Here is a 16,990-nt window from a genome sequence, read left to right on the forward strand (position 1 = left end):
CTTGTGCATGCCAAAAAGTGTCAATTAAAACATATAATCTGTTATTTCAGTTACATTTCTGAAGTTTTTCTACTGCTGCAGCAGCAACAGACTATTTCCATGTTTTATGTTTCGGTAAACATGCATCTTAAACAACAGATGTGGAAGTCACTATCATCTGGCAGACGTAACACAGTGACAAAATGAAGATAAAAGACAAACTTATAGATTAAGAAAATAGTGTTGCTCATGAAAACAAGGGGAGGAGGACACTCAAAAAGCTTTCCCCATGTTTTTTCTATTTAAGATTGCAAATTATTTTCCAGAGGCAGAGGATAAGCTGGATCCAGCTGCAGAGATAGCCCACTCCTACTTACTTTTATCATCGCCACTGTTGTAAGCATCACTATCAGGAGAGTGCTCACGGCGACGTTTGGGTGACTGACGAGGACTTGGACTGCTTTCATTTCTGTGACGCTTCCTGCGAAAGCAACACGTACAGTCAAATTTCTTCAGGATTCTTTAAAGAAAACATTCATTGAGTTTATCATCAATACAAACCCTGAAGTCTAAGCACCTCACACAGAAGACAACGCATCTAAGGATGCCAGGAAGTTTTGCATTTTTCTAAGTTGTTATTCCAAAACTGCAAGTATGATCAGCTTTTTGACCATACTGTAAGATACCTTAAACTAAAATTCAACCACTTATGACAACTATCCTTTTAGCAAAAATTTATGAAAGACTATTAAGATCAATTTTTCCCTGTGGCAATAACTCTTGGAGTGAGTTGACGCCAGGTGGCAGCTAAGCCCCCATCCATATGCTTGCTTACTTCTCCCCCAAGTAGGATGGGGGACAGCCTGTAGTAGATAACTTCTAGGAATCTAAAGTTCCCTCATACAAAAGCTACTAATTATTTCCAAGCAAAGCAGCCATTCAGGGCAACAGTGTTTTGCTTAGTATTGATGTAACGACGACAATTTTATTGTACCAAATGAAAAAAAACAAAAAAGGCGAATCGGTGCTACGCATTCAAAGGAAGCGCCACACGTTTACTTGGGATATCATTCACACCTTCACTGGTAGACTTCTGGTATTGAAAATTCAGTAGTGCAAAGGGTAATGCATGTTCCACAGAAATTTAACAAATAAAGTCATGAACCCTGACCTAGTTAGTGGCCATCTGACTTTCCAGGCTTCAAAAGGTACCACAGCCTGCTATTGTGTATCTGAGAATGCCTGCATTATTAAAGGCAAGGCCACACAAGTATACTTAGAAGGGAAAATGACATCATCTGACTCAATTGTTAGCTCCTGAGTAGTTCCATGATTCTGCACTAACAAAGCATCAGATTAACTTCACCAGCATAATACTGATTTGGGGGCCACCAGCATGTGCCACACAGACCGGGCCTCCGCATAAACAGGATATCTTCTTCCTTATCTTATGATACTCCCCTGCTTACTAAGTTACTGAAATCAACAGTAGAAGACTGCCTTTTTTTCTTTTTTTTTTTTTTCTTCTTTTTTTTCCTTTGACTGAAGTAACATTCAGACCCACTCACTTGGATTTTCTTTCCTCATGGACATCTCTTGAACTTCTTTCTTCTCGGATATCTTCTCTCTTATCCCTGCGGTCCTCCCTTCCTTTTTCTTTGTCGTCCCAGTCTCTCTGGCGGTCTCTTTCTTTATCTCTGTCTCGACCCCTCTCCCTTTCTCGTTCCCGCTCTCGATCTCTTTCTCGCTCTCGCTCCCTTTCTCGTTCCTCCCGCTCTCGTTCTCGCTCCTTCTCCCTCTCCCTCTCCCGTTCCCTTTCCCTGTCATGGTCCCTGTCTCGGTCCCGCTCGCGGTCCCTGTCTTTGTCCCGCTCTCTCTCCCTCTCCCGTTCCCGAGCACGATCTCGTTCCAACTCTCTTTCCTTCTCCCTTTCCCTTTCCCGGTCTCTTTCTCTTTCCCTCTCTCGGTCCCTCTCCCTTTCTCGCTCTCTCTCCCGGGCCCTTTCGTCTCTCCTATCATCAGACCGATCTACCCTTCGCTCTTCTCTTCTTTCATCCCGCTCGAGGTCATCACTTCGTCCTTGATGTCGTACCGGTGAGCTTGCTCTCTGATCTGTGAAGACAAGCAGGCTTGATTACCAGGTGCTCAAGCGACATACACTGCTTCCACTACACTACTAAAAACCCAAGAGCTTTTGTTTTGACGATCTAGATATTGTTTTGCATTAAATAAAAGCAAGTCCCTGCAGAAACTTGGAAATTCTCTTTGGAGAAGGAAAAAGACAAAAAGCAGTACTAATTTCAAAAGGTTTTTTTCAATATTTAGGGAATGGGCTTTCCTTATTTTAACCAGAAGTTAATACAGAAATTTTATTTTCTACCAGTTTTTTCTGAATGGCTTCGAAAGATAATTATACACCTCACAGCCTAGCTATTACTATTGCATTACTCAATGATTCAAGATCTGGTATAAGATTGCATGCTGGGCCCATAACCCAGAGGCTGAAAAGCTCTGAATGACATATTTATGAAATGTTAAGACTTCTGTACAAAAATTTTACTTCCTTAACCTGTTAAGAGTCATGGGCTTTATGAGAACTCACGCTATTTATAATACATAGTAAAACTCACTGCAAAATAAGAAATACTGGCCTGTCTCATGACAGAAGAGATCCCTGCACAGAAATACACAACCAAATCCACGAGAAAGGTAAAGCAAAGGATGAGATACAGGAAGCAAAACTGTTCTAGAAGTTTTCATATGTATTCACTGCAGAGTCTTCAGTTTTAGAAGCTGAGTTTTTCGTTGTTCAGACAGTGGATTAGAGTCAGGAAGAAAACTAAATTTACGTAGAAAATGACTGATCCAGAAGGACAGTGAAACCTGATTTTTCTAATGGTATTTACTCTCCACAGACTTAGCTGCATTTTGTTAATTATATTTCAGATTTTTTTGAATTCTTCTATAAATTTTGACCACTCCATAACAATTTCTATGCTGATGTTAGTAGTAATTGAACCACAACAAATCAATAAAACTATTTTTCCATAATATATATTAAAAGCACTATACAAAAAAGCAAAAAATGGCACGAACAGAGGTTGGTATTTTTCGGTCCATTACTCTGAGGCTGACAGTGCACTTTGCTGTAAATTGAGACAATGTCCACCAGGGGCGAGCAGGCAGAGTTTGAACAGGACTAAATCAATAAAACGTGCATTTCCATCAGTTTAATCAATTTTAATCTCTGAGTGAATTAACAATGACTTAATGCTCCCCTGTTACCAGATAAAATTAAAAGCAAACTTGAGCGACATTTCTGCCATAGCTGTTATGCTTCTTTTTTAAAAAGGTAAATCATCAATCCGTGCAAATACTTCCGTGAACAGGTTTCACATACTTTTAATGGTGCCTGTAACATTATAGTATGATTTACTGTGCATACTAATTAATAGATCTTATACAGAAGTTCTGTAACCCCTATTTGTTATGTCAGTTTTGGTGACAAAACATCCACATGAAAGTCTTACATGAATCAAAGATACTGGAAATGTATTAGACAATTAAATGTCAATAGTCAGTACTTCTTACGTGACTTCATTTTTTGAAGCGCTGTTCCAGCAGTTGTTTGGAACACCTACATATTTGCCTTAGTTGAATAAAGGCAGCCCAAATTTGGAAGCTTGCTTTTTAAAAATCATACTAAAAAAGATTCCTTACATATCACAGAACTAAGTACCAACCAAAATCTATCTCAATTTTTTCTCTGAATGACAAATGTTAAGACTGTAGTCTAATCATGGAAACTACGTCTTGAATTGTAACTCTGAGGAGGACTTACTATTACAAAAAGCTATCTACATTTTTAAGGGAGAAAACAACAAATCTTATCTCCATTCAAGGGCTTTATATTTTTCCCCCCAAAGGGAAACACAACCCATTCAAAGCAACTTCCCTTCTAGAAATTTTTTTTGTTGTGATGACATGTTTTTACTTCTAAGGGTTGTTTGTTTTTTTTATGTTGTGGGGTTTTTTGGGTTTTTTTTTTTTTAAATTCTTAATAAATTAAGACCTTGGTATGATATGAAGAGCACAAGTTACATTATAATACATCTAGGATTTACTGGGTGTGGGGAGGTAGAAAAGATGAAAGCTAGTTTGCAAAAGCCAACCCCCAGGACACATTCAGACTGCAGGATTTTTCAGCTGACAAGAAAAAGGAAGCCTGGTGATTAGGTTTGTTGAAATCCTGCCTTGAAGACAAGACAGAATCTAAAGCAGAACCTTTCACAAGAACAAGCAAAACCAGATACATTTCAATGGGCCAAAAATCATCTCTCAAAGTAGCACACAAAACATCCTTTTGAAAAACTGAAGTTAAACAACAGCTAGAACATATCTGTCACTTCCAAATCAAAACTCAAGATAGAAAAAAACAACCTGTAATTTTATATTTATTCTTCACAGCTCCTCCTTTCATTTCCATGCTGTTTTCATTTCCCTAACTCCTCCTGTTCTCTTAATTGGTGAGGAATACAAATATTTTCCAGAGTGAAAGTTGGTACTAAGTTCATTAGAGACAACACAGCACTCTTTCAGATGCAGAAGTGCGCAATCTTGCATACTGTGTCTAAAAGAGCAGTCTGTACTCTTTCCATGATCACTGGTATCTGTACCAACACTTACTAGCCAATTATTATTGACCACAACAAAGCATTCATCACTATCAAATTCCCTAGGCAGTAAATTTTTTAAATAATCATAAATCTCAACTGTCAATTACTTTAGTAGCAAGTAGTCCGTAATTAAGTCAGTCTAGTAGTCAGGCCTTCCCCGAAACATACTCAAGTAATTTCCAGTGCAGAAGTACAATTTCTATACAAACAGAACCAGTAATGAAATGCACTCGTGAATCTAAGCTTACACACGTATGTACGTGAAGTGGAGGAAGAGGCAAAGAAGAGAAAAAAAACGTTTTAAATTGAAGTTGTACAATGAAATCTCTTGAAGTTTAGTTTGTTTAAACACTATTTGGATGAATAAAAACAGAAGGTGCCAAAATCTAGCCATAGGTAGGAAGAAAGGCCATAACATTCATGCAGACACTGCCAGTAAGAGATCTTACTAAGGAAGTTAACTTAGATCAAGGATAGGACTAGCGTCAATGTGCAGTGTCAAATAAGTTATTTATGAATTAGTGGTGTGGGGGCAGAAGAAGGAAGAAAAAGGAGGGAGAAAGAAACAGACATTCGTACATACACATTTGACTACATATGTATGTGTCAAAATACACATTAAAATACCTCTCTCTCTGTTGTCACGCCTGTCGCGTTCACCATGTCTTCTTTCAAAGGAGGAATCCCTTGCTTGTTCTCGACTGTCATAGCGATCCCGATCAGGGTAGCTACTCCTTGATTCCCAGCTGTCATGGTAGTTTCCACTACTGCTGTGACCATCAACCTGGGATCCTCTAGTCCCCCGACTTCCTAAAAGATGTATCAATAGAAAAAGATGAGTTTCCACACATAAGGAAATCCACTGATATTTTATACCAACTAAAGTAGTAACTTTTAATAAACTTGAATTAACTGTCCATGGAAATAGAAATTGTAGCATCAAACTCTACTCAACCAACAACTCAAATTTCACATGTTTTAATTGTAAAATTATTATTTTCAAACTGCAAACTCAAGACTTTCTAAATCACCATCCCCTACTCATAGCATGCGGTCTCCTGAGTAGAAATATAAGAGTCCGAAAGCCAGTTCACATTTGTTCTGAGTAGGATGTAAGCTTATAGGCAGTGCAGCATGAATAAGCAGAGAAAGTAGAGATCATTTTTCCTGTAAAAACTGTATGGCATTTCCCTAATGAAAATGTCACAATAAGCCTGAGAAAGCCAAAATATATTACCATAGATGATTAAAAGGTGGTAAGTGAAGCTGGTCTACAAAGTGCATCAGACTTCCAAAAATACTGCCAAAGGTTAAAATCCCACTTTTTTTTTGTCAGTCAAGAAGGGGCAGGGTGGAGAGAGGTGGGGTTGTGTGAAAGATGGTTTTCAAGTACCTAAGACATGCAGTTGCTTTTGAGAGAACACACAAAACCTACTGCCCAGTATTTTGAGACACACTGTCCCCTATGAATCTTCCAGTACACATCAGCCTCTTACTTGTGTCTGTAGCCCATGGGGAAACCTAGGCTTGCAGAAACATTAAATAGCTTGGTGTAGGGTTTGTTTTAAAATGGGATGGCAGAATACCAATGTTACACCACTTTAGTGAATAGAGAACACAGAAGTGCTATAGATTTAAGAAACTGTTCTAATTTAATGCCCAAGAATTGAACATAGCTTTAAAAGCATGAACTATTTGGCAGCACTTCCATATCAAATATCAAACAAGATAGTATGAATGTTAATATTCAATCTCCAATGACAGGGACATATTAATTTTTTAAATCAAGCAATACCTTTGTCAGATAATTCTGGACCTCTGCCTCGACTTCTGCCAGTTCTATCACTTCTGCTCTCATTTCTGGAGTCACTTCTGGAGTCATTCCTTGTTTCAGCACGAGAGCTCTCCTCTCTGCCATGGGATCTTCCATAGCTGCGTGAGTCCTCCTGATACTGGTCATCCTTTTTATGTGTATCGCGACTCTCTCTGTCTCTGTAGTCATGGGAATCTCGTGTAGAGCGTGAGTCTCTCTGATCACGACTATCTTTGGTATCTCTGCTATAATCCCTTGTATCTCTGGAGTCTCGAGTGTCTCTGGATTCCCTTGGCTCCCTCCGATCTCTGTTGTCTCTTGTCTCCCTCCGATCTCTGCCATCACGAGACTCTCTGTCATCTCTGTGATCCCTGGAGGTACTCTGCTCCTGGTCATAATCACGATCATCTCTTGTTTCTCTTTCTTTTTCCCTTTTCCCTCTAGTGTCTGTAAAACGTTTAAAAGAATGTTATATAACTGGCTTAATCAGAGCAAGCAAAAATTTAGCACACAAATAACACTAAAATAATACAGTCAAAATATACTTCTGACATACACACAGAAAATCAAAATCAGTATGTAAGTAGGAGAAGATCGTGTTGGGTATCTACCTATATATTCAGTAAGGTTTAAAGATCTTTTTGTGAATTTGAATCTGTACTTTACAAATATTTACCTGTTCAAAAGACAGTAAGTATAACAAAAATAAATTTTAAACATATTAGAAAGCAATCACACTTCAGTAATTTTAAGGTAGGATCATTTCTCCTCCAATCATAAATTCCTTTGTTTCTCCACACACATGTATTTTCAGGAAATTTGTGCTGTATTTAGACCACTTGCTTTTAAAACCTCGATGTCCTGCTAAAGTCTTTTTTCTTTTGGTAAATTACATTATTTGTAATGTTACTGCTACAGGAAGGTAAGTTTACAGCCAGTCTAAAAAAAGCTGATGTATGTACTCTTTGTAATCTGTCTCTTGAGACAAACAGCATGTTTGCCCATCACAAAGCTCAACCAGCTTTACAAATAGCCAGAGGGAATGACTGTTTCTTTGCACACACCTCAATGTCAATTAAAAAGACAACAGACAGAGCTATCAGTGAGGACTGGATTAGCATTTGGGCACCTCATAGAAAAGAGTAACAGTTACTTACAAGTATCCTGCCATCACTCAGCTGATCCCTAGCATATACCTGATAACCAAGAGAAGATCACTTACCTACTGACACCACCATTGCTCTACACAAGAAACACCTAGACAGATGCCTACAGGATCTTTATAATCAGCTGAGCCTACATAAGCAGTTCTATCAGGAACACTCAATTGCACAGTCCCTGAAAACACCACCACCAGCACAGGAATGATAATACAGCCAGTATTTTCTTCACCCCCTACCCATCGGGATAGGTGCAAACAATGCCACAATTTGAAAATCAAGCTTCAAAATGCAATTTGAAAACATTAAAGATTATTCTGAAGTGCTATTTTTTATTCATACCATCCCGCCTTTCATGGCGCCTATCATGAGACTGTGAAGTCCGATCACGATCATGTCTTCCCTTTTCTCTTGCAGGAGATCGGTGTCTCGAAGGGCTTCGCTTCCTCTGAGGAGAAGAGTGTTGGGGATAGGGAGAAGATGATCGCCTTGCCGGCGGGGAAGCTGTCCTTTGATAGGATGGAGAAGGAGTTCTTTTGCGGTGTGGGGAAGGAGAATGTCTTTGAACAGAGGAGCCTGACTGTGATGAAGAGGAGTGATGTCTGGAGGATATGGGAGAATGATGCTGACCTGATGGGGAAGCAGACCTGCAAGGAAGAGTCAGAACAGGCACACATGTAATAACTTGATTTGAAAGGTTCTTACTGTACCCTAAAAAAAAAAAAAAAAAAAAAAAAAAAAAAAAAAAAAGAGTGATTAAAGTAATTTCTGCATTCTCTACCCTCTGACTGCTGAAAATAAGTGCTGTTTCTATAAAACATCAAACTAGTCTTCCCTAGGGGGTACCAAGGATATGCTTTCAAAGTATGCTTATCTTTAAATGGTTATAGTTTATTTCATATCCAAGAACATGTTGTCCAATCAAAATTATATTACACAGCTAGCAGAATGCTTTCTGGGGGGAAGCGGGGGAGGAGTCAGAAAAAAACATGATCTTCTCCCCCACCCCCAAAACCAAGAACAATTGTTTTCTTCAATATAAAATGCTTTTTTGTAGTTCATGGTAAAATTAGGCAGATAACTTTTACACAGTGTTACCTAAGGGGAATTTTTCTTCTTTCGTTTCCAACAGCATTCAGTTTTTTAGAAAGCAAGTGTCTCCTCCTCGTGCACTTCTAACTTTAACATTGTTCTTTAAACAATTTAGGCCTGGATCCTGAAAACCCATATGCATATCCACTTAAAATTTTAGCAAATATGAATGTTTACACAAACACAAAAAATTCATATCTAATAGAATAAGGAAAAGTAAACAAAGTGTCTCTCATCTTTGAAATCCCATCACTTAACTAAAGGTCATTTACACAACAGTAAATCAACTTCCTCATAATATGTTATCCCATGCACAGTCTAACATGAACAAACACACACTTAAAACCTTTGAGCTCGGTAGTGGTTTTTTTTCTCCCTTATCAGCATGAAAACATCTTGCAAGTATCTTTTCTCATGAAATATGCATTGCCCTTAACTGCCAACTCCCTGCCACTTCACTAAATTCCAGAGACTCCAAAGAAAAGAGCAGAAGTCAGAAAAAACACACATGGGCAATACATCTTCAAAAACCCCACTTAGTTTTAAGTAATTCAGTTCCCGCTTTTGAATGTCCATATATAGTGTTGGTGACTTCAAATAAACATCCAGACCATACAGATGAATATCTCAGTTTCAGGTGACACACAAATGAGGGACTACTTTACCATAGGCAGTAGTACTTCCCTGCAATCTTTTGCAATAACCCAGCAGTTGGTAAGGATATGTACGTAACACAGCTTTTGCTGAATTATCTTGCAAATGTCACAAGAAATTCTTCTGAGATAGCTGATGTCAGTCGGGCTCTGAAGAGAATGAGCTCTGGAATCATTCAGGCTGGTAGGCTTACAGCCTGTCATGACACTGTCCAAGAGCCAAATGGACAGTTGCCTAGCCAATGCTACTCAGCAGTAAATCTCCTGGCTAAGGCTTCTTAAAGACCCAGACTCTGCAGGTAAAAAGATTCTCCTCATGTCAGGAACATAGAGCAATGATTCAGCTTCCAAGGAGCAAAGCTTTAGGAATGGAATGCTAAGTGAAATCTCTGGCAACCGGAGGTAGGAACTGCAATCTGTAAGGAAGTCCTTTTTGGGTCACAGACAACATGGTGGAAGTCATCTATTAATACCAGCATTTCATCCTTCCTTCTAGTCAATGTCAGTGACTCGAGAAAACCACCTTCAGAGCCCCATGGAATAGTATGCTGATTACCATAGGACCAATGTCATAAAGACGGTGGTTTCACAGCCAGATTCTACTACAATACCAGATATATTCACTAAAGGAAACATCTTGACTTGACTGTTGAGGCACTTCAGTCTTGTCAATTGAGAGAAGTCAAACAAAATTTTTGCAGGACAGGCTGAAACAATACTTGAACTGAGCCACTTCATCTCTACCAGAAAATATACCCAGGAAAGTGACAGAAAGAAAGGGGTGAGACAGAAAAAAAACCAAAACCAGCCCTTGGAACATGCTTAACTAGGACACCCTGAAGAACAGGCTGCATCTATTTTTTTCAATTTTTCAATTTAATTCATACTAATTCATACTGTGTCTGTAAGCTTGTATGCTAGGATATTGCCAGGCCTGGAGACTAGCCCACTGAGATGTGTTTATGATGGTCAATACCAGAGAATATTTGGACACCTCAACAATAGACTAAGATTCTGTACCTCCTTGTCTGAAGACCTAAAAGTGCATGAGATCCAGCTGATGCATTCCTGATGTGGCTTAGAGATGCCTCTAACTTCTACACACAGTCTGACCTCCAAGATGCTTATGCGTAGCTCCTTTTGTCTGGAAAATTAAAAAGCCTCCAGGTCCCCTTGTGCATGCTACCAGTAAACATTCTTCATGAATGTCAGGAAAGAGGAAACTCAGTTTCTCTGTCTCCACAGATATATAACCATGCTGACTGCAGCTTTCTATCACAGGAGGGAAGGTCTGACCAATGACTATTCCTGAGGAAACAAGTAGCCTGCTTGCCTCCAAGATGACAATTCATACACATTGTCTCATACAAATGAAACAAATGGCCTGGAATGAGTAGTAAAATTTCCAAAGCACTCAAAGTAAAATTCAGTCAGGGTCAGAAATGACTGACAGAATCTAATATAATTTCATGACTTACCGTCTTTAACTAAGACTACATTTACTCTTCACCATTAAACCATTACGATGAAACACAGGGTTACTAAAATTGGCTTGCATGGAAGGCTATCAATGGTTTGGAGACAAACAAAACACTTCAAATATCCTTCCTGGCTTCTAGCAGAAGGCCCATTTATTTTCCCTGCTTAACATTTCCTTGCACAACACTTGATGCAGGCAGTGACGAGCAAAATAGTGCAGTAGGTTAGAAAAAGTGGGGAAAAGGGTACTGCAAAGGTATTTTTCAGTCTCCTTACTACGCCAGCTGCAGGGGGAACTGGCTGCTCTACTCCTTTCCCTATAATAATCCAATTTAGAGAAAATGTCCACCAGTGACATCTAGCTTAACACAATACAACATTGTTCCAGCTGAACTGAGTCACTACAGCAGCAAAAGAGCTTGCTTACAGCTCTTAGGATTGCTGAATGGATGGGTTTTATTTTGCTTGTTTTATCAGCATGCAGACATACATGACATCTGGTGTCCTCCCCCCACCCTTCAACAGACATGCAGAAAATAAATGTGCCTCCCTCTCCATTATACAAACACAGGACTGCAGTAGTATTCAGCACTGCCATTCTAAACCTAAGCTTACAGATTCCTTCAGACCAAAATAAGAAGCCTCCTCCCTTTCTTTTTAATGGGTGGTAAAAGATTTTTTTCTAAGGCTTCCAGAACTAGCAGGATATCTTCCCTTCCTGCAAGAAGGGTCTCTGAAACTGTCCTTATATTGTACTGTTTAGCCTGTTGTGCTTGCTTTTCAGGAAAGATGTGTAGAGCCAGGATCTATGTACCACTTTACCCATTTTAGAAGGGAGAAACTCTGCTCCTTCCCCATCTCTAAGATAGAAGAATTCACACACTTTCTACTTTTTAAGAAGGGGGAAGGTGAGAAAGAGAAAAAAACTTCCCAAAGGATCACAGACTGACTATGTCTCATATCAGACTTCTGAAGTTCTACCTGAAGCCAAAACATTTGAGAGAAACTGAAAAATGGAAGCCTGCACCATGACTTGTGTTCTTGACATGACAGGTACTCTCAATGTAGTAACTTGGCAAAAAATAAAAAGTCTCAGAGCTCAAGTGTTTGAGGCACACACAACAGACACATATGAACAAGTAGTCAAAGCAACAGAGGAAGTTTCTAAACTATAACTATTCATGGAAATAAAATCCATGCAATTGACCTCCCACCTGCGAGAGGGTGAGAAGTTATGTTTGTGAGTGGTTGACTTGGCTGGAGCTCGGGAGGTTTGTCTTCGCCTTGCAGCAGGTGGTGAGTACTCCCTGGAAGGGGAAGAATTACTGCCAGAATGATCTGCAGGACTAGGAGAACGCTTCTGTCTATGGGAGCTTTCAGAGGGATCCCTGGGAAACATAAACAGCAGCTTGTTTAATGGGTGTAATATGGCATTAGTACATTTCTATGAAATGACTGACAACTCCAAGACAAAACTTGTGCTTACAAGATCAAGAACTATCTTACAGAATCATTTGTTCCGTCTATAATTTCACATATGAAATTACCATAAGCTAGCAAGACTCAAAAATGCAAGATACGCACTAAATTTCTTGCTAATCACTGGACTGTAAAATGCAAAACTAGAATATGGTAAAAACAAAAATATATTGTAATTTTACCTTATATTTCATGTGCCGGTGAAACAGAATTCCTATCAATGGCTAATTATCTTGCTACCCTATTAAAAAAATCTCTGTAATGTCAGAACTTTGTATTTAAGAAGACTCAAGCTCACAGACATTTTCAAATGCTAATCACAGTTTCAAATGAATGAAAGACATCTGTCAGAACCTTCAACTATGTCACTTACTGTACATCATGAAGACTTGACATTATTTCCTGATTTTTATTATTTAGGAGAAAAAAAAGACAAAAATCCAACATTGAAATAAAAGGCTGTAGTCACCACAGCAATACCTGATCATAGTACAACGATAAGCCAAGTACTCTCTTGATCCTTTCAGCACTACCTAGAATATTTTCTAGTGCTTGTGACCTCCTTCCAGTAATGAAGTGTGCAAGCATGAGGGAAATAATATATTTTGAAGTAAGAACAGTGTCATTTATTTAATCAATTAAAGATACACAATTCACTGGTCTTCCACTCCTTAGCCTTTGCCATGCTAGTTACAAAGTAAACACTTACAAACACATACCCTATTTTCATCACGGAAATACAGGATTTAAAAACGCAGGTGTTGTATTTTTCAACTTAAATGGACACCTATGCTTCAGAAAATAACGGGAATAGTCATATTAGTCCACTATTTGATGTGTATGTATATATATGCGAAAGTGAAGTAATTCTAAAATTGCAGTACTCTGACTACTTCAGAAATACTTTTAACCTACTGAAGATTAGGGAGACGTTAAACATGTCACTGCCAATTTAGAAAGATATTAGTCCTCTAAGATTTCAGAAGAGCAGGCAAGCGGACAGGTGAACGACTTTGACAAAGATTTTGGCAAATGAATTGCTCCATTGGTGAAGGTCCAACTTCCTGAAAAGTAATGAATCTTTCAAAAGGGCATTTTACAAACTTATTAAGTTATGTAATTAAAAGCCACCAATCTGTTAGTCTATCAATCCATCTATATAACGCACTTAAAATATTTAATGAGTACTGAAAAGGCTGTTGGCAAAGCAGGTATAAATCCTTTATTATTCAATGTTCTATAAAAGATAACTTTAAAAGCAAGGTTACATTAATGTTAAAAGCTAGTAATGCAACATAACTTACCTCTGCTTCTCTTTTTTCTCCTTGTGCCTTTCAAAGTCACGCCCTCTCTCTTTCACCTCCCTTGCCTTTTCTTCTGAACGTTCTTTTGCTTTATGTTTTTCTTTGTGTTTTTTCCCCAGGGGAGTTTCCTCTTGTACTGGAGGAGGAGGACTAGGGGTACGAGGACCTTTCTTTTTACTCTGGTTACTTTTAGAACTCCTAGAGATAAATTAACAAGGGGGGAGAAAAATGAAGGACTGCCAACTATTTCAAATAATGATTTCTCAGATGTTGGCAGGAAAGTTATAACATAAAGGGCCTTGAAGCTTTTAGGATAGGATTCACCACTCCATTAGCAAGCAGCACTCAATAACTGCACTTGACTGAAGGGTGAATGTAGATGGTAAAAATTCACATTGAGCTCTTCCATTTATAACCTTTATTTCTGAAGCAAGTGAACAAAAATACAAATTACTCCCATTCAGACAGAACCAGTTTTCAAAGTTAAAATGCCCTTGCATGAACTCCACACATCAGAGGACCAGAACTCTATAGAGCATCTTGTGTGTTTAGTCTCCCATTTCTGCAATGCAATACCACAATCATATACACAAAATAACTTGAATTCCTCATGTCTTTGATTTAATCTTAACTACCTGATGCAGGATAAAGCATTGAAATATTTTTTTTAATATGCATCTCACAATACGAAATAGTATATATTTCTCCATATAAACTACCACTGACATAAACCCTATAAACTAGGTATCACTGCATACTGAATGTCAGTAGCATAGCAGCCCATGCTGTACATTCTCACAGCAGATACAATATTGTTTTGTCCCTATTTTAAACAGGATTTTTGCTTAGCAAATACAGATGTGTTTGCTTATGTTGCTGCAGTAATTTCTTTCCTACCCAAAAGCTGCAAACAGTGATTCAAAAGGTCCTGCAGGCAGCAGGAACTTAGAAACAGGTTTTGGAGATTGACTTTTTGTGGCAAGGTGCCCAGTTTGAACTTCCTGTTATTTTCACATACCTTGTCCTTACTTCCCTCCCTGCCCCCATCTGCCACTTCTTTCCCTCTCCTGAATTCTGAGAAATTCCCTGCCTTGAAAGTCAAACATTACTTCCTGAACAGCAATATGCAATACCAACACAACGTGCAGTTGGTCAAATTTTAAACATGTCACTTCAGTCTAGAGGAGCTACTTCACAGGCTGGAGCATCTCAAATAAAACTGCTTCCCACTTTTTAATGGTTTATATTTCCTCATCACCTCCCAGAGACTCAGGACATTCAAAGAGAAAAGACCTGCTTGTAAACCATGAAATTAATCAACTGACAACTACATGCATATAACAATTTTCTGCACAAGATGATTCACAGTGCACAATTTAGAGACCTTCCCCTAAAGTTACGTAATCAAAAGTCCTGAAAGCAAAGAAAATGAAAAACCATATTAATTATGAAAAATCCAGTAACAAAAATCAGCATGGTCATGTTCTCACTTCCTCACAAGATGAACCTACATACTGACCTCTGCTGATCCAAAAGCGGGGAAGATACAGTAGACGCTTTCTTCTCTTTCTTACTAGCCGAAGAAGATGATTTGGGACTGGATCTTCGTTTTGGAGATTTGCTAGACTTTCTTGGTGATGGTGATGGTGATAATTTAGATCTAGCCACCTCTGGAGAAATCTTGAGGAAAAGAATACATTAACCGATAAGACATTGATGCTCAAAAGCTTACCTGTATGCTGATATACATGTCAGATATGTAAATCCAGTAACAGCATACATCTAAGATCTTAACCATGTACACATATACCTCAAATAAACTAACCACATCGTTTTCAGAGATCACCATAAAAGGAAGATGACAGGAAAAGGGTGGGGGAAGAGAAGATGGTGTACTCCATAATACATTACAAAAAATGTAACTAAAAGTTTGAAATCAGTACATACCCAGTTAGCACTCAAGTTTGTCTGAAAAAGAAAGACCTCCTTTCAGATTTTTTTTTTTGTTGTTAATCTTCCCGCAAATTTTAGGGTTTCTAACACTTACAGCTTTGCCTCTGTTACTCTACTTTACTCTGTTACTACAAGACACGTTCAAAAAGGAGCTTGGCAAATGCCTTGTGTTTTCTTCTACATGTCTTTTGTGTTAAAGGTCTTACTATTTTTATATCATTAAAATGCATTAAATCCTACTCATTTAATAGCTGACTTCATAAAGCAGAAAACTTGGTTACGGTGCTGGATTGACCGGATACTCGCAACTAAAATCCAAGTCACATACTAAGTGATACATGTGCCAGTTATTTACTACTACATAACACAATAGTGCATTTGAAGCCCAGGAAGCTCAAGTCTTCCAGGAAACAATTAGAAGCCTATGAAGTAGCTGATGACTTATATTTTTAATTTCACATTCACATAATACAAACCTCTTTTTTAATGACTATTTCCTCTCGTTTCTCCATGTTTTCCTGTTCCAACTTCATGAGTTCTCTCTGAATCTTTTGGCGCTTCATTTCCAAAGACAGCTCGTGATCATAATCATAATTAACATCTCCATTATCAGAGTCTTTATTTTAAAAAAAGTAAATAGATTAGTAAACAATTACATATTAAATAAATAATAATATTTAGCATACTGGATGCCAAGCATAAATATTTCCATGACTTTTAAGCACTGCATGAATGGATCAATGAAGCTAAGCCATATCTCTTCTCCGATTATATACATAAACCTGAAATAACTGCAATTAGTTCCATACAACCTGCAGTTAAATTCTTAAACTTCATCAAAAAAACCACCTTAACTTCTTTTAGAGACTTGCATCAATTGTTAAGCTGAGGTAGCAAGGGAAACCCAGTAAACCATTTATTTTTATTTAAAAAAAAATAAATTAAAAGAGTGTGTCTTCACAGAGACCAAAAATATATAGAGCACTACTTAATTGGGAAATCTCACATGAAACAGATTTAAATAGTGATGCATGATACTAGAGGATTTTGTATAACAGAATATCCCACAAATCAATTGATACACTTATTTAATTACATCTATAAATTGATTGTAAAATAAAAGATGACGTCTGTATGACCTCTTTCACTGGATAAATGCACACTTCAAGAGCTTATTTCTGTTTTTAAAACATTGTTACTGTTTGGTTTTCACATCAGAAAAGGTGCTATTTCTCTTGCTATTTCATTAAGTCATGGTTAGTTAGCATCATATGCTTCAAGCCTTGCAGCTGAAATCTTACTGAAAATTAAAGCAGTTTTACTCACTCTGTTTACATGTCTTATTTTGTTTATGGCTATTTAAGTCTAATGCTCAGAATGCACTTTAGGAAAATAACTGTCA

General features: G+C 38.0%; 1 protein-coding gene across 8 annotated transcripts in view; it reads right to left on the bottom strand.

The window, feature by feature from the left end:
- ZC3H13 (zinc finger CCCH-type containing 13) overlaps positions 1 to 16,990 on the bottom strand; it is a 50,615-nt gene that overhangs the window by 12,972 nt on the left and 20,653 nt on the right. For all 8 annotated transcript variants that reach the window (XM_075046192.1, XM_075046193.1, XM_075046194.1 and 5 more), the window contains 9 exons: positions 16,065 to 16,204; positions 15,155 to 15,315; positions 13,636 to 13,833; positions 12,067 to 12,240; positions 7,971 to 8,275; positions 6,451 to 6,915; positions 5,283 to 5,465; positions 1,548 to 2,091; positions 357 to 460 (listed from right to left, as the gene is read on the bottom strand). In XM_075046192.1, coding sequence (XP_074902293.1) covers positions 357 to 460; positions 1,548 to 2,091; positions 5,283 to 5,465; positions 6,451 to 6,915; positions 7,971 to 8,275; positions 12,067 to 12,240; positions 13,636 to 13,833; positions 15,155 to 15,315; positions 16,065 to 16,204 — 2,274 coding nt within the window. The remainder of the gene's footprint in view (positions 1 to 356; positions 461 to 1,547; positions 2,092 to 5,282; positions 5,466 to 6,450; positions 6,916 to 7,970; positions 8,276 to 12,066; positions 12,241 to 13,635; positions 13,834 to 15,154; positions 15,316 to 16,064; positions 16,205 to 16,990) is intronic.

Source organism: Buteo buteo, chromosome 14 (assembly GCF_964188355.1).
Source record: "Buteo buteo chromosome 14, bButBut1.hap1.1, whole genome shotgun sequence".
NCBI lineage: Eukaryota > Metazoa > Chordata > Aves > Accipitriformes > Accipitridae > Buteo > Buteo buteo.